We start from the raw sequence: 26650 nt of genomic DNA, 5'->3' as shown, positions 1-26650 counted from the left end.
GATTCTCTGACCACCCACAAAATCTGGGGAAAGAAGCCTGCTAAACCCTCAGAAAAGCCTTCCTTAACATTAAGGCGTATGCCTCCTTTCCAAAGTGGGGCAGTGTTTGGTAATATTTGTGGACCCCCTGGATAGTTTCCCTTTTTGGTACCTAGGAGCAGAGTTTTGATCCAGGGATACAAACTGAACATTCGCCTCCAGCTCACTCTTTGACTTGGATCAAGATGTACAAATTTTCCTCAGTCTTGTGTCCGTTCATTCTCAAGAGTTGTCTTCCAGTCTGGTCACTGTTCTCTCTTCCAGAGTAACGCCTGCCTCGTGGGGCTTGTAAGTCCAATGTTTTGCATGGTATTGGTATCTATAAGATTATTAGGTGGCGGTTAGACTTGCCCAACTGGTTACAACTGGACACAGGGGAGTAGCCCATACACCCAAGTGCATGGCAGGTAGTGAATATAAGGTGTGTTCTCTGATTTCCTGGTTCAACTGCATGCTGAACAGGTTAATCTCTAGGTATAGGAATCCTACACCTGGAGACAAAGGACTGAGCATATAGATCAGACCCAATCTGATCTATATGACCAAATCTAGGCCCTTTCTCAGTTTTTATACTTCTTTGTCTGCTTGGCCGACTTGAGAGGGAGGTCTTTATGGTAATCTTACCTGCTCTGAATTGACCCAGGCAAATGTCCTTTGCTGACCTAATAAGCCTCCAGACTGTTGCTCTGTGGACTCAGTGTTGAATTTGGGGAGCCAGAAGTATCTCTAAATCTGTAACACTTTCTATGCTCAAGGTTATGGTAGAATACTTCAGCGAGGTTTCAAGAGAAACTCACCCAAGCTCTACTGCTATATAGTATAGTTGATGTGTAGGGTAGTCGGTGCTCTGGCTAATTAAGCTCACAAAAGATCCATAGAAAGTACAGGCCTGCAACTCAACAGCTTCTCCATAGAAAATATTTATTTGTGCATTACAGCAATAACATCATCCAAAAATACTGCCGCGTTTCGGCCTTATGCCTTCATCAAAAGCATAAAAATATGACATTAAAAACAAGTATATATAAGGGAAGCAGCCCTTGTGAAGGATGAAGGGCATAAATCACTTAATTAAAAAAATTAACCCATTAATTGGTTACAGGTGGAGATGGCCAGACAAACGCACACAAAAACAGGGGATTTAAACAAACAGCACAAAATATTAACCATTGCAGTCCCACTGATACAACAGTAGAAGATTTTCAACAAAAAATCATTAATTGCTATACTTCAGAGCGTTATTTCAAAAACAGGCTAACATCCATCCTATTCATACCCAACAGCATTCTGGTATTTCTTCAGCAAGGTTTATCTCGGGGGTTCACCTCAGGTGCACACTTTGCTGTTTCTTTTTCCTTATCCTTATATGGGGCGTTCCTATATACCTTACCCTGTTTTGTCCTGGTAATAATTGCCTCTGAGAGAGGGATGCCTGTCTGACCTAACAGTCTTTCCATGCATGAATCCCCATGACCTTTGAGCCTATAATAGGATCAGGAGAGTTGAGGCATATCACCCTTTTCTAACCTAGGGCAGCCCTGATCTTCCTTCAACCAGGACTTTGTTTTCCCTCTCTGTCCCCTGCTCTCCAAGAACTTCTCTTCCTTGTTGACTACGGATCAGGCTGTGGTGGTTTTTGTTTTACCTTTATGAATGAATCGGGTAGAATAGCATCCAATTGTATGATATTTTTGGTTTGGTTCTCACCTTTCCTTCTCAATATACACTTTACCGGTTATGTGAGTGTCTCTTGACCATCCAGGTAGAGATTGCAGTCACATCTGTTGCCATCTTCGGGCATGTGGTTCTCTAGACAGCTCTTCAGCTGCAGGCAGTCCACAGTTTTTGTATTGTTAATATTGGGCCTGATTGTTTGCTGTGTTATCCTTCAGTTAGACTGCTTTTGGGCATCCTGAGGGTGAGAGATTGTCTGCGTCCCTCAATAGATGAGAAAGAAAATGGGATTTTTTTTTTTTACTCACTAAATCAATCTCTTGGAATCAATTTAGGAACACAGTGCCCACCCCTATACGATTATGATCATGCTGTCAGTACTGCTACAAAACCAAGGCAGGCTGGTGGCAGGAGGGGTTATCTTGTGCTGGCCTACACCTTTTTGTTTACCAGTGTCCATTCTTTCTGTGGTAGTCTAACTCGAAGGTGAAAGACTTCATTTGTCCCTCAATGGACTGCAAGAAAGGGATTTTGCAGTGAGTCCAAAAGTCCTGTTTTAGACCTTAGAGATGGGGCTTTGGGAAAATGCCTAAAGCAAACCTTGCAGTTCAGGCAAGGTCCTCTTATTCAGTGTGGCATTCCTCCCACTTCCTTAAGGTGTAAATTCACCTTTTATGTTTTTTTCATGGAAAAGGTGAACTTACGCCCTCCCTTGTCCCTGCTGTAATTACCTGTGTGTGATGAGCTGTCAATGCCTGCACAGTCCATGGATTTGAAATCCCTGCTCTACTTTCCCCTTCTTTCTGCAGAGCTTCTGGGACAGATCTGATTCCGGGATGTAATTCTGATTGGTCAGCGCCAGCACGGAGAATCTCAAGAATGGTGGGGGAAAAACTGGTTATTATCCTGCCACCAAGATTCCTAAGAATGAATAGCCCAAATCTCGAGAGAAGATGCTGCAGCACAGTAGTGGATCATCTTTGGTGAGATTTGGGCTACTCAAGTTTCTATGAGATCTCAGCAGAATCAGGATGACCTGACCCTTGCCAGGTGCTGCAGGAGGAAGGAGGGGAAAGGTCTGTATGTCATCTCCCACCCCCCTGGTGTTTTTTCTACACATAAAATCTGTGTTTTAGGGTACCTTTTGAATAGGTGGACCTTGCTATTGAAGATACCCAAGAAAAGTGTTCATAAGTTTTTTTGGCTTAGATTTGATGATACTATATTTATACAAACGTCTTTTAAATGTGCTCAACACAATCCTACACACGTGCAACTTTGGAGCACGACTTTGACTTTACACCGGCACTCAAGTTGCATCAAAGTAGTGCAGAAACCCTTTCAAAGTCACTGCCACCTTATATACTTTATAGAAATCTATGGGCTGCGACCTGTCATGCGACTTTGTCACAAGTGTGAACAGGGCCTAAGAGACATACTTGCATTTGTAATGGAAAAGCATTTTGGTAGATACAACCTGCATTTTGTGCCACAGTTCTCTTTGGCAGCAGGCAGAATTAATTGCGTAGTTGTGCACATGGGATGCTTCAGGTTCCACCTTTATAGATTAGGAAGCAAGATAGTTGATGTATAGAAATGTGAGAAATGAAGAGTTGGGCTATAAAGGGTTAGTCTGTTCTGTCCAAGGAAGTGATCTGTGTCATTATAATTTGATTTACTGAAATACAGCATTAGGGTGGATTGACCCTTTAAAATTGTGACTTGTGTTCTGGGAAAGGCACGATTCCTAATTGTCTTCTTTCGGTCATTAGATCCTTTCTGCTTGGCGCATTACCCATCGGCCTTCCACAGTGTCATGTTTAACCCTGTAGAGCCCAGGCTGTTGGCCACGGCCAACTCTAAAGAGGGAGTTGGACTTTGGGACATCAGGAAGCCACACAGGTGAGATACTGGTTTACATTCAAAGTGATTGTTCACAAATGTTTCATATACCAATTTTTGCCCACAGCACTTCTAGTTCTGGTTCACATAGGTGTGATACAGGAACACTGTGAATCCACCGCTGATTCCCGCATCGCACCTGACCCGCAAGGCAGTTCATACTGCCATATGCCAACTGCTGGAAGTGTCAATACAGTGTTAATGACACCCCCATTTCAGTTAGCATATCGCAGTGCGAACTGACCGTTCAGACAGGAATCGGATCGCATGGGCGTTCACACCCATGCGATCCGATTCTGGTGTGGACCAAAAAAAGGGTCCTGTGCGAGTTTGGCCCAAATGCAATGCAAATTCAGCCGTAGTATCTGTATGGCTGAAATTGCATTGCACAGACATCGCATGTGATTTGCACTGTAGTATGAACCAAGCCTAAAATGCAACTTTCATGCAGTATTGCAGGTAGATTGTTGATTTACTGCAAGGAGTTTAAATATAGAGTAGTGTTCATGTGACACACATTAGGCTTTCCAATAAAGGGAACTGTTTTGTCTCCAATATTGTCAGTAGTGATTTTTGTAATCCTCATACACCCTCTCCATACTGCGACTGTGATCCTTGTAAGTGATATTTGTATGAAGAGCAGGGCAAAGCCAAGGGGTTAACGTTAGTGCGGACCTCCCCAACCTTTTATACATGCCGTATTTATCGACTTATAATGCGCACTTTTTTCCCCTTAAATTCAGGGGAAAATCGTGGGTGCGTGTTATACGCCAATTTTAAGGAAACGGACGAGTGGAGCTTAGATACACAAAGCCGAAGTACACTCGGCTTTACTCGGCTCCTCTCGCAGTCCCACCCACCTCCACTGATGGTGAGAGGAGCGAGTGCCTCTGACATACAGAAAGCCTAATGTACTTCAGCTAGTCTCGGCTCCTCTCAGAGTCCCGCCCCTGACTGTGAGCAGAGCCAAGTCTAGCTGAAGTACACTCGGCTTTCTGTATCTCGGCTCCGCTCGCTCAGGTCCGCTGTCCGCATACAGTCAGCGGAAATCGGCGCCAAATTTAAATCAGGCAAATGCTGCAAAGAGACTGTCAAGTCTGCAAAGGTACTGGGCAAGGCTATAATGATGGACAAGTCTGCAGATGGACACTGATAAGGCTGCATTGATGGGCATTTTAATGTAAGTTTTTTTTTTTCCTTAAACTTCCCTCCTAAACTTGGGGTGCGTGTTATATGCCGATAAATACGGTACTTTCCTTTTATTTCCCCTGCCACTAGTTGTGACAAATATATTACCTAATTTATTTGCCTGATGACAAATCTAATAAGTGAATACCACCTTTTGCCTATACTGGAGTCTAGCTTTCCTGTATCCCTTACAATAAGATTATTAAATAATAACCAGCGTTAAAAAAACAAAACAAATTTATTCAAAACAGGAATTAGTTTGTTGTTAATCAAATATAACAAAATATAAAGTGGCTGGTAAAACTTTAAAAAGCAGAGACAATTACAGAAAAAGAAAGTTACAGAAAAAGTGATGATGGAGTTGCATTACACAGACATCCTTCTGTTCCATTGTGCAGTCAGAGTGAGAGAGACCGGGGTCTGTGTTCTGATGTTATATACACTTGTAAAGTGCCCCCACTTACTCCAATCCAGGTAGACGCACACTTCCAAATATTTCAGCAATCTTAAGATTTTGCCATTTCCATTCAATGGGTGGTGCTGTTGGACTGTGACAAGATCTCAAGACACTGGTCAGCTGTAGGTCATCAGCTGCCGTTTATGACAATCAAGTTTGTCTGAACTTACATTCTTTTAATTCAATTCCTGCGGGAAGATCTTTTAAAATACTTCCTAGGAGGTGTTAGAAATGACAATGAGTCCAGGGCTTACGTCTTTACATCAGCCTGGTGGCCTGACTTGCATAACCTCTTCAGAAACCCTTCCAGTGGTGTTTAATGGTGACAAAACAAATGGTAAATTGCTTATTCAAAGAACTTAATGTCCAACTAGTGCTTCTTGGGCATACACAAATTCATTAATAATGATGTCCATCATTTATGACTTTCATAAAGTAAAAATCATTGTAGTCCCATATCTCCATTACTCCTTTAGGCTGGGTTCACACTGGTGCAATGCCAGACATCGGATTTGATTCATACCACATTGCTGTGCAGATCACATGCGATGTCTGTGCAATGCAAATTCTGCCATACAATTTGTATGACTGAAATCACATTGCATTAGCACCAAAATGGTGCAGGACACTTTTTTTTTGATTTGCACTGGAATTGGATCGCATGGGTGTACAAACCCATGTGATCCAATTCCATAGTTTGCACTGCATTCTGCAAACAGAATTGAAGATGTCATTAACTTTGTATTGACGCCCGCAGCGGTTCGCACAGATTGTGAACTGCCTGCGATTCAGATGTGATGCTGGAACCTGCACAGGAATCGCTGTGGGTCCTGCATCCCACTGGTGTGAACCAAGACTTATGGAGGAGTAAAAGATCTGTGTAAACTCCAGGTTGCTGGAGTGTAAGCTAGGGCTATGGACGACTTGTGTTACAGCTCTGATTGGCCCAGCACTATTACATGGAATGAGTCACTTGTCCCTCCCTCCCCAGAAGTGACACATATACATATATTCTTGTGGTAAGAATATCCTACTGGGAAAGGGGGGTGGTTAAAAAATGTGGCACAGGCTTGTTTTAAGATGCCATTTATGTATAGCCCTGTACACACAAGCAAAATATCGTACAAAAAATACAGCTTTCGAAGCAATCGTGCGATAAACTGATCGTTAGTACATGGCTGTCCTCCAAAATTTTCCAAAAGGACAAACATAAAAAATGTTCTCGTATGATACCAGATCGTACGATTTACGTTTAATCTATACAGTTTTCGTCCGAAAATACAATAGAAATACACTACAACACATGGCATCCAAATTTTTAATCTGTTTTATGAGAATTTTCGTACTTTAGTAACCTATTCGTTTTCTATATGGAGACTAGCATGCAAATGAGAAAATCCAATCAGGCAGTACAAGTTAAGGTTACTGTAATAATACACATTAAGTTTTTTTTTTTTTTTTTTTTCAAAGGAATAGAGGCAGTTTACTTGCCAAAGGGAATCTTCACTTTCATGTTCATACAGCGTGGATGGATGATTCTCCCACTGTGTGTATTGTACAATTACCCTTATTGGATGCAGCTACTTTTCAACCAACAGTTTTCCGTCTGGCTTTTTTTATTTTTTTCAATCGAGAGATTGGTGGCAGGAGGCGGACAACGGGGCCACCTTCTGAGTGAATTTTGTCTGGTTCCTAAAATTTGTACAGTATACATTTTGTGCAATGTATGGCCAGCCTGGATCAGCTCCTGTGAGCCCCTCACTCAAAACCTACAATAGTTTTCCTTTAAAGATATTCAGATGGTACTGTATGTACATCAGTTTTTTGTGACCTTTACAAATGCATAACGCTGTGTATAGCAACATCGGTTTCATTTACAGTAGACGTTTGCCCTCCGTTTCCTGAAAGGAAGTATGTACTGATAAAATGACTATCATACCTGATACTTGGTTGGTACTTTTCAAATTATCGTTGATTCTCTGCATGCTATTTGGGTGATTGAGATAGCACCTTGTCCAGGCCACAACTGAAATTCAACGTGTCATCTCAAATACAAAGAACAGAAACAAGAAAAGGAGGAAAAAGGACTTTAAAGGTTTACCACTAAGATCTCAAATAGGAAAGAAAAAATGGTCTCATGATAAAAATGTATAATTTATTTAAGCCGCATAAAAACACACATGATACAACAAGAAAAACATGAACATATTCAAAAAGGTACACTGTCTCATGAAAGGGAACAAATTGTGGAGCTGTAACAAAGAAATCGCATGGATGGCCAAAAGATTGTTTACAAGGTAGTCCTAGAAGATCCCTTCTGGCTAGAGGCCATTTAAACAAAATTACAATTTCAGTGCCAATGGATCGCTACGCGTTTTGCCTTTGGCTTTTTCAGGAGATCCTGTTGGTACTAAAAAGATTTATTGTAATCACTACTGAGTTCATGTATAAATATCATATTGAATTGATGTACATCATTCAAAAAATGTTTAGAGACCATCATTCAAAAAGTAAATATACAAACTGTCAGCAATGTATTATATCATATAAAGATACAAAAAAAATATATGCGTAGTATTCTTAGACTTAACAAATTCATAGTAGGGGGAGAAAGCAGGACACGTATATTTGCTGATATTCTCTGGATAATAGCCCAGAACTTTAATATACACACCATGAGGGTCCAATCCATATATGATGCACCATCATAGAAAAAAGAACAGCAAAGGTAGTAAAAACAGCCTATATTTGGGGAGCCTGAAGCCGTTTAAATGGCAGCCTGTCAAATAAAATGAGAATGGAAATAGAAATTAATATAGAAAAAATCTACAGAAGATGTGTACTGTATACATATTGGCAGTACTCATGATGAATTCACTTTGCTGCCAGTATTATAGAGATTATCTGTATTTTTATATAATATTTATTAAGATCATGTTCTCTATTATTATTGTTATTTAATCAATCCTATTCCATTTAGATTATCCTATTGTTTAGAGATTTAGATTGAGAGCAAACAGCTTAAGTCTCTATTACCCACTGCTTATATTTCTCAACCGAATTATGCAAATCCGATCTATTTTGGATTGAACCTGTTGCAATACAATTCAAATTTAATTTAATTTTATTTTATTAGGTGTTATTTAATTTAGCTCGATTTGAATAGATTCTGTTTGATCGAATATAACATTTTTGAATTGATTATTCTATTATGTATCTTAAAGCGGAGGTCCACCCTAAAGTGGACCTTCCGCTCATTGGAACCCTCCCCCCCCTCCGGCGCCACAATTGGCACCTTTCAGGGGGGAGGGGGGTGGGGGGTGCAGATACCTGTACAGTACAGGTATCTGCACCCACTTCCGGGATAGCTCTCTGCGGAAAGGGGCGTATATTACTCCCCTTTCCGCAAGTGCCCCGCTGCCTGCTGGGAAAACACACAGATCCCAGAGGCAGCGGGGATCGTCCTTATTGCGCAGCGTGGCTCGCGCATGCGCAGTAGGGAACCGGGAAATGAAGCCGAAAGGCTCCATTTCCTGATTCCCATACCCAAGATGGCGGCGGCAGCACCCGAAAAACGATCTACAGATCGGCTTCGGGTGCCGACATCGCGGGCGCGCTGGACAGGTAAGTGTCACTATTTTAAAAGTCAGCAGCTGCAGTATTTGTAGCTGCTGGCTTTTAAAAAAAAAAAAAAACGCGGAGTCCCGGCGGACTCCCACTTTAATCAAATTTAAATTGATTTAATCCGATTTAATACTAATTTAAATTTTATATTCTATTTGATGTGTAATTAAAATATAGATTGCTTAAGCTGTTTGCGCTCATTAATCAAAATCTCTAAACAATAGGATAATCCAAATGGAATATAATTGATTAAATAACAATAATAATAATAATAGAGAATGATCTAAATAAATATTTTATAAATAAAAATACAGATGTAATCTCTATAAATAATACTGGTAGCAAAGTGAATTCATCATGAGTACAGCTAATATGTATACCTATTTCCATTCTCATTTTATTTGGCAGGCTGCCATTGAAACAGATTCAGGCTCCCCAAATATAGGCTGTTTTTGCGACCTTTATTTTATTTTTATTTTTTATTTGTTTCTCTATGATGGTGCATCGCTATATGGATTGGGCCCAATGTGTTTGATGGATGCTCTTTCTTCTTTTGTCATGGTGTGTATATTGAGGTTCTGGGCTATTATCCAGAGAATATCGGCAAATATATGTGTCTTCCTTTCTCCCCCTTACTATGAATTTTTTTCGTTACGTCTAAGAATACTACGCATATATGTTTTTTGTAAACATTTTTTCAATGATGTACATCAGTTCAGTATGATATTCACCCATGAACTCAATAGCGATTACAATACATCTTTTTAGTACCAATAGGAACTCCTGAAGAAGCCAAAGGCGAAACGCATAGTGATCCATTGGCGCTGACATTGTAATTTCCTTTAAATGGCCTCTAGCCAGAAGGGATCTTCTAGGACTACCTTGTAAACAATATTTTGGCCATACATGCGATTTCTTTGTTACAGCTTCACAATTTGTTCTTTTTCATGAGCCAGTGTACTTTTTTGAATATGTTCATGTTTTTCTTGTATGGTGTGTTTTGTTTTTATGTGACATACATTTTTATAATAACCTGAGACCATTTTTTCTTTCCTATTTGGTATCTTAGTGGCAACCTTTTAAAGTCCTTTTTCCCCTTTTTAATTTCTGTTCATGTATACATAGATTGGATGTGGTGCCACACACTGCAATACATGTCCTAAACTCATTTTGCGATATCTCCAATATCTCTAATACAAAGCAAGTAGCAGTTTTGAGTGGAGATCACTTAAAATAACCTATGATGAGAAAGTTTGGGGGCTGCTAAAGACAACTTTTGATTAATTGACTGGCTTTCATAGCACTTCTCCCTGAAAATGCTAATTGCCTGGCTTTCATTTCAACTCTGGATTATGTACTTTGAATCGGAGGCCCAGAACAAATATGCAGATCAGAAAAAAGTCAGACATCCTTATCTGTAAACTTGTTCCAGGTCTGTGCCTCTAGGTATTAAAAAAAAGCAGCACGAGTGCCAGACAAGTAGCATATATAATTATATATATATATATATATATATATATATATATATATATATATATATATATATATATATATATATATATATAAAATAAAAGCAGGGGTCAGCAGTCATTGCCTCCATATTTCTCTAATGGTTTTCTGTAGGCCCATTAAAGCCCTGTACTGAGGAAGTATGGAGGTACTTATACAATGTTTAACTAAAAACCCTGTATCGGTTTCCCCACACGCCCTCCAGTCTATGTTTCCACCCAGACCTAGGATGTAAGATAAACCTGTTCCCCCACTGCCCAGCCCTCCACTCCATCTTGGCAGGCATTGTTTACACTGATTGATCTGTATTGCACAGCCATAACAAATGGGTTCTGTACTGATGAACGGGAGAGTGCTCTCATTTCTATGGCACCTGTAGTCATTCCTGTGCATAAACAGATGTTAAACCTTCCTGAGCTTTTGTGTGCTGACGGGCACTACCCCTCCATCAGGATGCACTGGTCAGCACTCCCATCCATTGGCTGTGAGCGCATATCAGATGCTGGTTTTCCAGCATGCCCATTTGACAGAAGCTGGCCAGGCTGATGTACAGATGGGCCAAATGCCAGCCACTTCCTGTTGAACCGGCCAATAGCAGCTTATATTCAGCTCATGTGTACCAGGCTTTAGAGCTATCTGCACACTTCTCGTGTTATCTCAAGGAGTCTAATTAGCCCTCTTAGTTATTTAGGGAATGATTTGTCTCTATTTTGTACAGATAAGGAGATTAGGAGGGTTAGAGTATTTCCACCAGAAAACTGGGCAGGGCTGCCACCACTATATCTACAAAAATGGTATGTATTTTAGGGTCTGAAGGGATAAAATATGGGAAATGTGCATGTATGTTAGAAATGTACTGCATACGTGTATGTTTGTTTTTTTTTTTTTTTTTTATTCTTATTTTGTCCTGACATATACTTTAATATTGGGACACCACAGTGGTGTAGTAGTTGGCAATGGCAGCACCGGGTACACTGGTTTGAATCCCAACCACAACACTACCTGCCTGAAATTTGCATGTTCTCTCTGTGCTTGCCTGGGTTTCCTCCAGGTACTCCAGTTTCCTATTGCACTCAACATGGACATACTGGTAGGTTAATTGTCTCCTGTCTAAATTGGCCCTAGTATGTGTATGTATGAATGTGAGTTGGGGACCTTAGATTGTAAGCTTCTTTAGGGCAAGTACTGATGTGAATGTACAATAAATATACTGTATACATTTTATATACAGCATGGTGTAACGTGTGGGTGTTAAATAAATACCAATAATAAATAGGAGGGTGGGCGAGGGCCTACACACAGTTTTTAGATACATGAATTTATACCTCAACATTACAACTGCAGCTTACAGCATTTTATCCCAGAGAAAGGACTTCATAATATAACGATCTTATTAACTGAACTACAGCTGGTTGCTGGTTCTATTTAAACTCTCCTAAAGTAGACCTTAAAACATTTTACTGCAGTGTCCACTTTAAACCACTAAGGGCGCAAGAGGGACACACTTTGTCCAAATAACACTAATATGACATGCCAGCTTTTATAAGCATTAATTTGTTTACTAATAAAGAGAATAGTGCTTACCTTTTGATTGCCTTAATATCAATCACTTCTCAACATTTCACTCCTACACATGTGACTGCAGTAAAATGTGTGGGTTGCTCAAGGCTCAATCCTGTAAGACTGCTTTGAATTGCAGGGATTGTTAATTGTATATTGTGCAGCAAAATGTTTTTTAGCTTTTAAATGTAAGAATGGATGTTTTATATAAAGCCAAAAGTTCAAGTTGTACCTAAGTGAAATTGACATTTACTGCCATGCAGCAAAGCTTCATGCATACTTTTACATCTTCAATTGCTTAAAGTAAAGGCTTATTCTAACTTTTGCCTAAAAATAATAAATGCACCCATATTGATAAAAAAAAGTACATTTATTCGTTTTTTGTAGTGAAGTCAACAAAGCACTGCAACTGCAGTGGATCGTGCATGCAATGCTCTGGCTCCTGCAGACTATTCTGTCAACTGCAGGTCGGTAACGAGGTACAGATCCTCGATAACAGGGCTTTAGGAAGTACAGATTACAGATGGGGTAACCTCATCGCACTTTGCTCTATTGAGAACTACAAGTTCCTCAACCATAGTGGCAGATGGGACTCTTTCACTAACAGATTACTGTGAATGAACGATGTGGCAGTGTGGGCAAAGCCATGCACAACTGCACTGAATTCAAATAACAGGAGCATGTGGGGAGAAGAACCCTCAAATTTCATCGGATGGGGGTCTGGAGACTGTGATCGTGGTTCATGTTACACCCTAAATACCGGTGTGTGTGTGTGTGTGTGTGTGTGTGTGTGTGTGTGTGTGTGTATATAAAGATAAAATTAACTAAGGCCCCTTTCACACAGGCATGATGATCAGGTCCGCTTGTCAATTTTTTAGATGGACCTGATCAGAAGGACAGGCAGGTGTAAACTGACTTTTCTCTGTTTACCCCCACATACCTCCGGTCCAATCGGGCCCACTGAAAGAAAAACAGAAGGGGATCTGTCCTCTTCCGTTTAGGCAGGTAAGAGGTAGTGGAGTCCGTTTACTCCATAGAGCTCTGTCTGTGTCCACTCTGCTGAAACTGAGCAAACACGCATGTGTCACCCACCCCCACTCTGCTCCACTCCAATAATCGGGGGATCAGCGCACAGATCCCCTGCTGATCGCAGCGGAATCCAACTCATGTGAAACCCTGAGCCAGACTCGGGATCGCATCGCTGGACACAGGGAGAAGTTACTTACCTTGTCCCCTGGATCCAGCGATGTCCTCCGTGCTGTGTGATCGAGCTGTCCTCCGCTCGATTCACAGTGCCCGAATGCCGCTGAGCTCCATTCCCTGCGACGTTACGGCGCACGGGAGCGGAGATCGGCGCCAAATTCAAAAAAGTTAAAAGACACAAAACACACACAGTACTGTAATCTTACAGATTACAGTACTGTATTAAAAAAAATTACACACCCCCTTTGTCCCTAGTGGTCTGTGCAGTGCCCTGCATGCACTTTTATATTATAAATACTGTTTTTTTCTGCCTGGAATTTGGAGATTGTCCAAATTTGTCCAGCAACCAAAAAGTGTCCCTTTTTCAGTGTTTTAGGATTTGATTACATTATTGAATAATTTTTATTATTCTTTATTATATTATAAACTTTATCATACCCGGGATGTCTGCTAGACTCTGGTTTGAACAGATTTAAGAGCGTTATTCCTAAGAATTACAGGACTACAATATAAAACGCCAAATTTCCATGCAAAATAATTGTACCGCTTTCAGCACCTAAAACCAGAACTAATCATACCGCCAGGGAGGTTAAAAACGAATTTCACCTTTATAAAAAAAAAATTAAATTAAACCAAAATATCTATATTTAAATACATGATCTTTACAAAACAGTCCTGGTTATTATTGAGTTAGCAAAGTTATATTCTCTATTCTGATTATTCATTTAATGGCAAAGATAGTAAAAGCAGATGTGCAATTCCACATTGTAACCAGTAGAGGGTGATGCGTGTCTGTTCTGTGAGCAGGTTTGTCTCATGTCTACAGTCCTGTACAAAACCAAAGCACATCCCTGGCAGGTCCTAACAAGAACACTTCCAGACTTCACAGGGAGTCACATTCTTAAGATTTCTAGCCTTGATTGGAAAGCAGGGCTCTTCAAACATGACACACTATTTACACTGAGCCTCAGGCTGGGAATACAGCTGTAGCAGTTCTGAGAGTCAGGCATTTAGTTAGCGAAAGCCATCTTTAAAACAGTTGATCTTATAAGGAAGAGTAACTTGTGAAATCTAGTGCTAAGTATGTCTGTGTTTTCACACTTTGGTTAGACATACAATAAATTGCAGCATGCTCCAAAGTAAGCTGTTCCCACTGTCTACAACTACAAGATCGGAATCAAATCAGACAAATGCTTCAGTTATTTGTGTCCTATTGCTAATTAGAATGGCTTATATAGTCTAGCAAAAGAGAGCCAAAACCTAATATTTTTGTTCTGTGCAGGACAATCTGGACATACTCCCTCCTTCCATAGAAAGCATTTCAATGTCAGCATTTATACAGTGAGGGGAAAAAGTATTTGATCCCCTGCCGATTTTGGATGTTTGCCCCTTGACATAGAAATGATCAGTCTGTATTTATTTATTTCTTAGTCTGGGAAAGCAATAAATGTAGCACCAAAAACACTTCTCTGTCTCCTTTTTTTTCTATGCCAGAAAGTCACTGGCATTGCACTAGAAGAGTCCAACAGCTCTAAAACTTCGTTTTTTTTTTTTTAATCCAACAAAGTTTTTTATTGAAGATTTGGCATCTTATGTTGCTAGCATTACATCTCACTGTAAAACACATGGGATGTACACGGTAATCTCAACAACACAATAACTTCAACATATTCCACACATTTCTGCACATATCTCAGAACCAAAACTACTACCTCACAAGTGACCTACAGTTTTCTGTGTGTCCCCCCCCCCCTCAGAGTTAACCAGCATTAAGCCCAAGTAACCAAAACTTTGATTGTTTCTGATCCAGTGTCAAACTCCATTTCATCACAGGCTGCATCAGCATTATAGTTGCCCACAAAGTGCCGGTTGTATCTGTAAGACTATATAAATGTATCTACTCTTTATCATAGTAGATAATTGCCTCTGCATTCAATTATTATGGGTTTTAAAAAACCGAATACACATACTCACCTAGGTGGATGCCCAACATCGGTTCAGCATCTGGGTGGATCCTGACATTAGTTGAGAGCCCTCCAGAGCCTGGACTGGCTGAGTGACATCAGCCGACAACGGACTTTAGCCCGCTGTTGGCTGAATATGGGTCATAGGAGTGCAGAATGAAGTGCACTTCAGTGACCCACAGAAGAAGTCGGAATCGAAAGAGCTTTGGCCCTATTTCTTTAAGGAACAAATAGCTGTGAAAGTATAAGTCTATGAAAAATAATGGCAAGCAGATATTCAAGTGTAAAACTACACTGTGTGCACAATTATTAGGCAAGTGAGTGTTTTGACCAAATCCTAATTTTCATGCATATTGTCCAACTCCAAGCTGTATAAACTTAAATGCTCATTGGATGTAAGCATATCAGGTGATGTGAGGTAATGAAGGAGTGTGTGGCCTAAGGAGAGCAACACCCTATATCAAGGTGTGCATAATTATTAGGCAGCTTCTTTTCCTCAGGCAAAATGGGCCAAAAAAAATTCAACTGACTTTGAAAAGCCAAAAAAAAAAAGTCTTTCAGAGGGATGCAGCACTCTTGAAATTGCTAAGATATTGGGGCGTGATCACAGAACCATCAAACATTTTGTTGCAAATAGTCAACAGGGTCGCAAGAAATGTGTTGAACAAGAATGTGCATACATGGCTGCCTAAATGATGACGTAATTGGTCAAACTTCAGGCCAGTTGCCCACCTTTCTCGTGTTTTGAACATGTTCTGGTACAGGTCTTGCTATCTTATTAAATATCCTCATGGCTATAGTTTATGGAACAGGTGTGTTCTTTTTTGTAATATGCCAAAACGTAATAAAACCTACCCTTTAAAAAAAAAAAAGTGCTGCTGTACAGAATCCTATCAATGTTCTATCAACTCTGCATTTGTAAAATTCAGAAATTGTATGGGATAAACACTATAGTTTCCTGTGGATAGCCCTGTCTGATATCCCTTTTCTTTAAATGGCCTCAATTGTGTTTGTTTAGTGAATAATAACTAGATTAATGTGAGTTTATTTGTTTTTGTCTTAGTTTTTTTTATAGTTGCCTGGAGTTTAGCTTTCAATGTGATAAAACCTCATTTACCCAATATATGTTGGGAAATGCAACGCCACAGAGACTTGTGGCACCTTAAAAATGGCCTGGGTAATGCTCTATTGTTGATAACAATAAAAATGTGTGGGAAAAAAAGAAATGGTCTGGGTACGTCACTGCTGAAATGTCATCCCAAACATTTGCGCGCAATCTACAAATATACAGCCTTCGAGTCCATTCACACAGGGGCAACAAGACTTCCAGTGCGACTTTGGGAGGCAACTTGGACACGACTTGAGTATGAATCACAGCGCGACTTGGGGCAACTTACAACGCAACTTGAAGTTGCCTCCAGGACAGGGGACTTTACCAGTGGCCAATCGCGTAATAATCAGCTCTGTGGGAGGGAGGGGTTTGCCTAGAAACCTATTTTTATTTCCTGGAAAATTGCTTCAGTTAAGACAGGGGATCTGACTTGGAGGCAACTTCCATTGAATTCTATGGGCACAAGTCGCCTAGAAGTTGGATTGAAGTAGTACAGGAACCTTTTCTGAAGTCGGAACGAGTTCAGTAGTGTACATTAAGATGGCTCTCGTTCACTTACATTGATTTTATCATGCTGCGCGACTTGGGGCAACTTCAAGTCTGATCCAAAGTTGCCCCTGTGTGAATGGACTCTTACAGAAAAGAAAATATCTGCAATAATATTCCCTGCCCACAAAAAATGATCCAATTCAGTATATATTTATGGCTGCAAAATAAACAGGCCATGGAAGTCCCCACATTGCAGACTGGTGATTATCAAAACTTACTGGGCTTAGATGTTCATAAGAAAAAAATGCTTACATTGATACTCATACACATGTGAAATTCCAGAAAGTTTAGACACACTGGATGAACTGCTGTTTACAGTGATAACCTTTGTCAGTTTTTTTAATTACAAAACACTTATTAACTTTCTGTTTTATATGTATTTTACTTTTTCTGGGGCATATTGTGTTGTAAATATATTTTTTCATATATAATAAACATTTCCCAGTAGTTTACCCATAAATTAAAAACCAGCATGTGCCAAAAGCTATTTTGTATGTTAATTAGCAAAGGGATGTGTTCTGTGTGTTCTGTGTTACTGTGAAAAATGTTCCGTATTTTGGAGTGGTTGCAGATTTCCAAATGTAATACACAGGAGGCGAACTCTTTAAATCATTTTAGATTAGTGTGTAGTAATTACGATCATGATACTGACAAGCGTGAGCTATAAACACAGGTTATTTTTTATTTTATATTCATTCCTTCCTTAGGACACAATAAATGTAACCGCTCTTTAATTGTTTCTCTAATCTGAAGATTAGTGTATGAGATGAGGCTTGTGCTGACTTGTCTACCAGTGCCAGCATCCTGTTCATTTACTTACAGTAGATGTTGGTGGAGTATCATGGTCTGTATAATGTCATTACCTTCCATTCTTAGCTTAGAAAACCTGCATAAAGGTACCATATCATGAGATGGTGACTATATGCTTCGACCAGACACTCCTGGGAGCTGGCCTTAATCCAGAGGATAGTAGTGATTAACACCATCCGAGATTATCAGTTCTTCAGTCACAAGGTGTAGGCACCAAACACAGAGCCCAAAATCATTACGGTATCTACTCTGACCAGAATCAAATGCATTCGCAATCTTCTCATGCCTGTGAGCAATATTAAGGCAGTTTCAGTAAGGTTGTTATCAGTTTTTGTTGCAGCTCGACAGCCAATGAAACCCTGCTGTGGGTTCAAGAGGCTGGGAAATGGCAGTCCTGTTAACTGATGGTAGTGTAGTGCTGTACCTCCATTTTTTTTTTTTAAACCTCATCCTTGTACAGAGAGTACAGGAGGAAATGCTGATCTGGCTGCCTGGCATATACTTAGAAAAAAGCTGCACATAAAATTAAACTAAAATAATACAGTGATAAAAATAAACAATGAAACGTTCCCCGTGACTAAGTCACTCTTTGACGAAACGTACGTCGGGAGGGTGGCATGCTGACATCATCGCTGTCTAGAATGGGCGTCTGTGGGCATCCTTTTTATGAGCTTATACCATTTTTTGAAATGTAAGTGCAATCATTTTTGGTTTTAAAATAAACTGTTTCTGTGGATTTACACTATGGTGAGTTTCTTTTTCTGAGACCGTGATCGTTGCTTGCCGGTCTGCCTTTTTAAGTTTGGATCACCTGGCTTGCCCTGAGTGTAGTCACAGCTGATTCCTGCCATTTTCGATCTGATGTCTGGATGCTGATCTAATACTACAGGCTCTATATCACTTGCCTTCCGGTAAGCCCATAGGTTGTGTGGTGGAGGCTCACATAGCAAGGGTATTTTACCTGCACAGAAGGATTTGATTTTAATGTCATCGCTTTCACTTAATTCACTGGACTTTTATATTTAGTTACCGTATTTATCGGCGTATAACACACACTTTTTTCCCTTAAAATCAGAGGAAAATAATGGGTGCGTGTTATACGCCGATCCCCCCGTCGATCTGCCGAACTGCGCTGTCTGTGGAGTGCCGACATTTACCGAGCTGAGCCGAGTATTGTGTACTCGGCTCCGCTCTCAGTCACGCCCAGTCCCGCCTCCTAGCCTTTACGTCCCGCCATTGGCCCGGTGTTGTGTCCATCACAGGAGCCAGGACAAGGGGCGGGACGGGGGCATTACTGCAAGCAGAGCCCAGTAGCCGAGTACCCTCGGCTCGGTCTATGTCGGCGGCGGGAGGAGCCGAAGATCTCGGCGGCGGGAGGAGCCGAAGATCTCGACGGCAGCGACGGGAGGAGCCGAAGATCGCGGCGGCTGTAAATTTAAAACGAACCATGCTGCAATTTTGGGAAAGGCTGCAGGAGAACAGTGTAGGGCTGCAGGGGGACAGTGGAAGGCTACATTGATGGGCATTCAAAATGTAAGGTTTTTTCCTCCTATACTTGGGGTGCGCGTGTTATACGCCGATAAATACGGTATATATATTTTTTTCTTACCCTCCTCCTCATTTGAGAATTGGTTAGTCATCGCGTATATATATGTTTATCGTTATGATTTAATGTTCATTATGATGATCAATTGGTGCAATTCACTTATTTTTGACACTGTATTATTTTAATTAAATTTTATGCGCAACTTTTTTCTATGTTTATGGTCACGGTGTTTGTATATATCTTACAAATTTGAGCTGCAGCTATATATTTTTAGGATTGAATTCACTATCCAGTTTTTAGCGTGGTATTTAACCCTTTCTTCCTACTTATATACTGAAGACAAGTTGGCCTTCATCATCGTAGGAAGTGACATCACAAGTCACCTCAAACCAAATGAGCCTGTTGGGACTGCATTAATTTTTTTTTTTTTATTGCTTTTAACAATAAGTACGAAATTACAATTATATCCTGAATAGCATGCCACACAAACCAAACAATTCAAAGCATCAGCACTAAGCTAGTACAGCTTCATGGCATGTAACATACTTTTCGGACATAAGCGTACATAATCTGACTATAAGAGCTGTCCTTTTTGGTCTGGACATCTGCTTGTTTGGCCCTATTATAATTTTACAAAATGTATACTGCACATTCGTCTTCAGATTTCCCAATTACTTTATAGTTCAAGAGAATACTTGATGGAATATAAAATGATTGTGTAAGTAAACCCTCACAATACATTGCTGTCAGTAAATCTAAAGAGATGTGTACAATTTTACTAACTTGGCAGGCTACAGCTTTGTGGGTAGAGAAATAAGGGCCCTTTTATACTTTTTCATTTCTATTGCAGTGCATTACTGCAAGCTTGTTAATGTGCTATGTTTCACGTATTGCCCTAAGGCAGCCCATTTATTTGGAATGAGCAGCTAATTTCTGTCAACAGAAGAAAAAAAATGTCTCTGCATAACGCAATGCACCATAATGCACGGGAGCCTTTTCTGCCTGCTGTAATAATGTTTTCAACAGCTATTCTAAGTATTGGGAGCTGCAATGGTGCATAAAGGTGTGCAGGCGGCCTAAATCTGGCCACACACTAATAGATTTTTGAATTGACGTTTGTATGAAAATTCTCATCAGTACATATGATGACTGACGGATGTTACTTAAAAGTACTTCAAAATTATGTTTGGTTTAACATGTGATTTTGAAATGAATGTATTTTTGTGAACCCAAACCCCCATCCACTGTTCGAAATTAATTTGCGAAAACTTTCCATCCTGGACCTTTTGAATTTTCTCGTTGTTGCTGTGGAAAACAAACGTCAATTTAATCCCACTAACAATTTGAAAATCAAACTCTCCTTTTAAAAGTTTTAAAACAAAGTTCTAGTGTATGGCCAGCTAAAGGAGACAGACGAGATGTTAAACTTTGCTTATTTAAGCTAGCTAGAGGCTCTTTGCAGGTTGCAACCAATGTTCTGGACAGCAGCTGGAACTGGTAGCTGATCTGACCAAAATTGGAAGGGATAATTAATACTACAAGATCGTGAAATGCAAGTCACTTCATGTTTTAAATAGATTCATGGGTGAGGATGTAAAATAGCATTGAGTCAAGATTTTGTGAGCGTATGAGGCAGAGTGCTGACTAGTTTCCGGTGAGAGTTTAGTGTCCTTTAGGCAGAGGTGGAACAGTACAAGTTAGGACATCCAAGAATAGAGGATGATGAACTAGGACAACTAGTCCTGAAGATGCATACAGTTTAGCTGATGGATGTCCTAATAACACATCCATACCACTGTCATCATCCTTTATATCAGCAATGGGTAACCTAAGGCTCTGCAGCTGCTGTGGTACTACAAGTATATGGGTGTGTCCATAGAACTGTTAAATGGCAGATTCTCTATGAATGGGCTACTTAAGGACTTGCAAACCTTTTCTTATTAGTGTTTGATATAGATAATTATTAAATACTCTTTTACCTCTGAACTGCTATAGGCCATTCACACACGAACTGGTGCACAGTAGTATTTTCAAAATTATTTATTTTTTTGGAAAACCCAGCCTCGGATATTGATCGATCTTGAATGTGTTGGGACTGTGTGGGCACAGTAATAATAAAAACCATGGGGTCTGCTAATTATAGGGATTTGGTTATGAAAACTATATTTATGAATACAAATGATCTAATGTCTACATGTATATTCTCTATTTCAGTTCCCTGCTACGCTATGGTGGAAATCTCTCCCTGCAGAGTGCAATGAGCGTGAGATTCAACAGCAATGGCACACAGCTGCTCGCCCTGCGCCGCCGATTGCCTCCCGTCTTGTATGACATTCACTCACGGCTGCCCGTATTTCAGTTTGACAACCAGGGTTACTTCAACTCTTGTACTATGAAAAGCTGCTGCTTTGCTGGTGACAAAGATCAGGTAAAGAATAATAGTGCTGAATGATACCGTATTAGGCAGCATAGATGACAAAAACCTTCATTTTACACAGTATTAAAAGCAATTTAAAAATAAATTTTTAAAAGAATTCTCATTATGTCTTTAGAGGAAGGGGCATTGCAACCCAATCGGTCTGTGCCATATTGTACCTTACAGAGCTGGCTGATAGGAGGGGAGCGCACATCATTGACTATATTGGTGTGCGTTTGTGCTTCTTTCCTATCTAATAACAGGGTGGGGTGGTCCTTGAATAAGGCCTCATTCACACCGGCACCATCAAACCCGCATTTATATGAGTTTAGAGAACATTTCTAATCACATATAACTGCAGGTGATGATTTTTCAATGGTGCCATTACCACCTGTATTAAAGTGGTTGTAAACCTCAGACGTGAAATATGAACAAAGCATATCCCCCGATAGTGTCTATTAAGAGCACTAAGTGTCACTTTTGTCTGCTGCTTCCTTCCTCTGCTATCAGTATGAATCTTCTGATAATTTTTCCTGACACCAAGAGAAAAATGGTGACAGCGGTGGGGGCTCCATCTGTTTGACAGCTTTAGCTCTGTTCCTTTGTGCTATGTGAATGGGAATGTGTCCTTTCCCTCCAATCAGCTCTCAAAGCTGTCCTCACCGAGCTCTGCAGAGTGTAACCTCAGCTCTCCTCCCTCTTCTTTTTTTTTTTTTTTTTTTTTTCCTAAACTCTGACAAGCTTTAAACTTCAGCACTTTGAATGGCTGTAGAGTAGAAATGGCAGCAGATAAACAGGTACAACTTATGTAGGATTATTTATTCCATCTCTGTGTATCATCCGAGGCCAGTCGCTTCACTGGGTATTTGTTGAGGTTTAAAACAACTTTGTTGGGGTTTAAAACCACTTTAAGGTGCAGTCTTTGTTTAGAGAAAATATAATTTTGTACGTCTAGGATATGATTAGAATCTGCTAGAAGCAGGGAACACCTAAATACAGGAAAAAGGTGATCTGGGAGGCATACAAGTTGTTTATTCTTCTCAGATAACTTCTGCATTTAGAAACCCTAAATACAGAAATGCCAGTGTGAATGAGGCCTAAAACCAAACTCCAGACAGACATGCAACCAACACTAAGGCCCCTTTCACACTGAGGCGGTTTTCAGGCGCTACAGCACTAAAAATAGTGCCTGTATAGTGCCTGAATAAAACCGGCCCCTTTCACTCCAGTGTGAAAGCCCTCGGGGTGAAGGAGCGGTGTATTCTCACCGCTCCTAAACCGCTCCTACCCATTGAAATCAATGCAGGAGTGCGGCATTTTGCGGGCGGTTTTAACCCTTTTTCGGCCGCTAGCGGGGGTTAAAACTGCCCCGCTAGCGGCTGAATAGCGCCGCTAAAACTACGCTATTTTTAGCGCCGCTTTACCGCCAATGCCGCTCCCGCCCAGAGTGAAAGGGGCCTAATTAATGAAGTTATGTTTTTATAGGCAAGTGTGCTGCTTACAGATAAACTTCCAAGAATGAGTCTGCAGAGTAATGAACTTGTGAATCTTTTGTTGCTCCTTCACTCCCTATTACAGGCCGGGGGCAGGGAGCTGACCTACCTGTTTTTCTGTAAGTCATGATCCTGGCTGTGCTGTCTGGCAGGGCTGTGTAAATCTACACAGAAATACAAACCTTTTAACAGGCAGAAGAGCCCTCCTATATGTATTTCAGTTGTAAATGTAGCTATTTGCCTGAGTATAGTTTTAAACCACAATAGAGAAAATTGAGGTCAGTTCCAGGCAGGTTTGTCTGACAAGAGTGCCTGGATTAGAAAATGATCTGAACACATTTTTGCAGCAGAGAAAAATTCCATCTTTCAGCTGAGAATAGAACGGTTTGCCCTCACAGCCACTTGCAGAAGAAGTGCCATTTATGTATTGTAATTGTATCCCATCTGTTCAGTTCTAGCGTTCATAGATTATTTGCCCCATCAATTCCTAATGGTTCCACCCCTGTCTGCAGAATTGCAGTCTTTGATGGTTATTACTGCTTCCCTTACGTAATGCAGCCGTATAGCACAACAGCGTGCTCTTATTGTAGGTATGTTTCTCTGCATGTACAAATATTTGGAAGCGTGTGATACAAGAGTGGAGATGGGATGATTTTACAGGGCTGATTATTAAAGTGGTGGGCAGGAGTGGCAGTGGCTAAGTGGTTAGCATTTCCACCTAGTAGCACTAGGATCGCTGGTTTGAATCTCAACCATGACACTACCTGCCTGGAGTTTGCATGTTCTCCCTGTGCCTGCGTGGGTTTTCTCAGGGTACTCCAGTTTCCTCCCACACTCCAAAGACATGCTTGTAGGTTAATTAGCTCCTGTCCAAATCCACCCTAGTATGTGTATGTATTAATATGAGTTGGGGACCTTGGATTGTAAGCTCCTTGAGAGCAGGGACTGATGTAAATATATAATATACACTCACCAGCCACTTTATTAGGTACACCTTGCTAGTACAAGGTTGGACCCCCTTTTGTCCTCAGAACTGCCTTAATTCTTGTGGCATAGATTCAACAATGTGTCTGAAACATTCCTCGCAGATTTTGGTGCATATTGACATGATAGCATCACACAGTTGCTGCAGATTTGTCGGCTGCCCATACATGATGTGAATCTCCCGTCCTGCCACATCCCAAAGGTGCTCTATTGGATTGAGATCTGGTGACTGTGGAGGCCATTGGAGTACAGTGACCTCATTGTCATGTTCAAGAAACCAGTTTGAGATGATTTGAGCTTTGTGACATGGTGCATTATCCTGCTGGAAGTGGCCATCAGAAGATGGGTACACTGTAGTAATAAAGGGATGAACATGGTCAACAACAATACTCAGGTTGGATGTCACATTTAAACGATGCTCAGTTGGTACTAAAGGGCCCCAAGAGAATATCCCCCACACATTACACCACCAGCCTGAACTGTTGATATAAGGCAGGATGGATCCATGCTTTTTTATGTTTTAGCCAAATTCTGACCCTGCCATCTGAATGACGCAGCTGAAATCGAGACTCCTCAGAACAGGTAAAAAAAATTTAGTCTTCTATTGTCCAATTGCGGTGAGCCTGTGCAAATTGTAGCCTCAGTTTCCTGTTCTTAGCTGGCAGGAGTGGCACCCGGTGTGGTCTTCTGCTGCTTTAGCTCATCTGCTTCAAGGTTCGATGTGTTTTGCATTTATAGATGCTATTCTGCTTACCCTGATTGTAACAAATGGTTATTTGAGTCACTATTGCCTTTATATCATCTCACACTAGTCTGCCTATTCTCCTCTGACATCTGCAAGGCATTTTCATCAACACAACTGCCGCTCACTGGATATTTTCCCTTTTTCGGACCATTCTCTGTAAACCTCGGAGATGGTTGTGCGTGAATATCCCAATAGATCAGCAGTTTTTGAAATACTAAGACCAGCCCGCCTGGCACCAACAACCATGCCACGTTAAAAGCCACTTAAAGTGGTGGTATACCCCTCTAGCACATTTTTACCTACAGGTACACCTATAATAAGGCTTATCCTAAAGCTGTATGGTTTAGGAGCTATTCACCTTGCATGCAGCCGCTGGCTGTCCGGCGGATGCTGCTGGAAAATCAGAGCTCCTTGCCACAAAGAAGACGCAAGTGATGTCATCGTGGCTCTGGCCATGAACCCGAAAGAATCCCTGAGGCAAAATGTCAGCTCCCTCGGCGGTGACTGGGAGATGTTGTGGGGGTTTCGTTCTAAGGTGTTTCAGAAGTACGCAGTGCATACTAGCTTTATTATGCCTTTGCCTTAAACTTCTTTTCTTTCTCTTTCCTTTTTTTTTTTTTTTTCTTCTTTTTTTTTTTTTTTTAGTTACCTTCTGGCTATACAACACCTTAAAGAGGGATTTCACTGTAAAAAAAAAATATTAAAAGCCAGCAGCTACAAATACTGCAGCTGCTGACTTTTAATAAATGGACACTCACCTGTCCCAGGATCCAGCGATGTCGACAGCCGAGCCCGATCGATCTCTCGGCTGCTGCCGCCACCATTCTAGGTGAGTGAATCGGGAAGTGAAGCGTTGCGGGTTCACTTCCCGGTTCCCTACTGCGCATGAGCGAGTCGCCCAGCGCAATAGGAATGGTCCGCGCTGTCTCTGGGACCCATGTGTGTCCCAGCATACAGCGCGCCGGGACAGGAAGAGGCATAGACTCCCGTGGGAGTCTATGCCTGGAAGTGGGTGCAAATACCTGTCTTAGACGGGTATCTGCACCCCCTCCCCCCTGAAAGGTGCCAACTCTGACACCGGAGGAGGGGAGGGTTCTGATGAGTGGAAGTTTCACTTTAGGGTGGAACCCCGCTTTAAATCCCTTTTCTTCCCCATTCTGATGTTCGGTTTGAACTTCAGCAAGTCATCTTCACCACGTCTAGATGCTTAAATGCATTGAGTTGCTGCCGTGTGATTGGCTGATTAGCAATTTGTGTTACCAAGCAATTTGAACAGGTGTACCTAATTAAGTGGCCGGTGAGTGTATATGTAAAACGCTGCATAAAATTGACAGCACTATACAAGTACCCCTGTAATAAATGAAATGCTTGTCTCCTCCTGGACCAGAAGACATTGTGGTAAAAGAGACTTTGTAACCTATGTTAGACATGTTCCTATGAATTCTTAGGTCTGTTTGCTGCTGTTCTAGTGGCATACTTCAATAATGCTGGGCTCAGACTGTGTAACCACAACAGTGATCTGTGCTGTTCCTTCACTCCTGTCTTCTTCTGTTCTTCTTATATTTCAGTAGAAGTGAATAAAGAATGCACCTTTTTACCTTCAGGACAAATGCTGCATGCACAAAGCCAGCTTGACAGTCTTACTGTAAACAGGCAGATGTGGAAAGATGCTTAACTCCTTGTATGAGACGAATTCCTCATCGCTGCACCGACAATGAATATCTCCAGCAACACAATCCCATACTTAGCATGCTTATGGATTACAGCTCATGGAACTTTGGCCTAGATATCATGCTCATTTATCATTTCTGTCAATCTGGATAGGAACGTGCAAGGCAAAGATGAGAGCAGTCAGCTTGCTGATATGTTCTCTTCC

The 26650-nt window shown here is 40.9% G+C and overlaps 1 protein-coding gene across 1 annotated transcript in view; it reads left to right on the top strand.

The window, feature by feature from the left end:
- Positions 1–26650, top strand: part of DCAF5 (DDB1 and CUL4 associated factor 5) — a 71550-nt gene that overhangs the window by 29113 nt on the left and 15787 nt on the right. Inside the window, exons 5-6 of the mRNA XM_077464722.1 lie at positions 3486–3615; positions 21351–21564. Coding sequence (XP_077320848.1) covers positions 3486–3615; positions 21351–21564 — 344 coding nt within the window. The remainder of the gene's footprint in view (positions 1–3485; positions 3616–21350; positions 21565–26650) is intronic.

Source organism: Lithobates pipiens, unplaced genomic scaffold, assembly GCF_037356315.1.
Source record: "Lithobates pipiens isolate NorthernLeopardFrog02 unplaced genomic scaffold, aLitPip1_a1.2 Scaffold_30, whole genome shotgun sequence".
Lineage (NCBI taxonomy): Eukaryota > Metazoa > Chordata > Amphibia > Anura > Ranidae > Lithobates > Lithobates pipiens.
The sequence above is the reverse complement of the archived record's forward strand: the minus strand, read 5'-3'. Positions and strand labels throughout refer to the sequence as shown.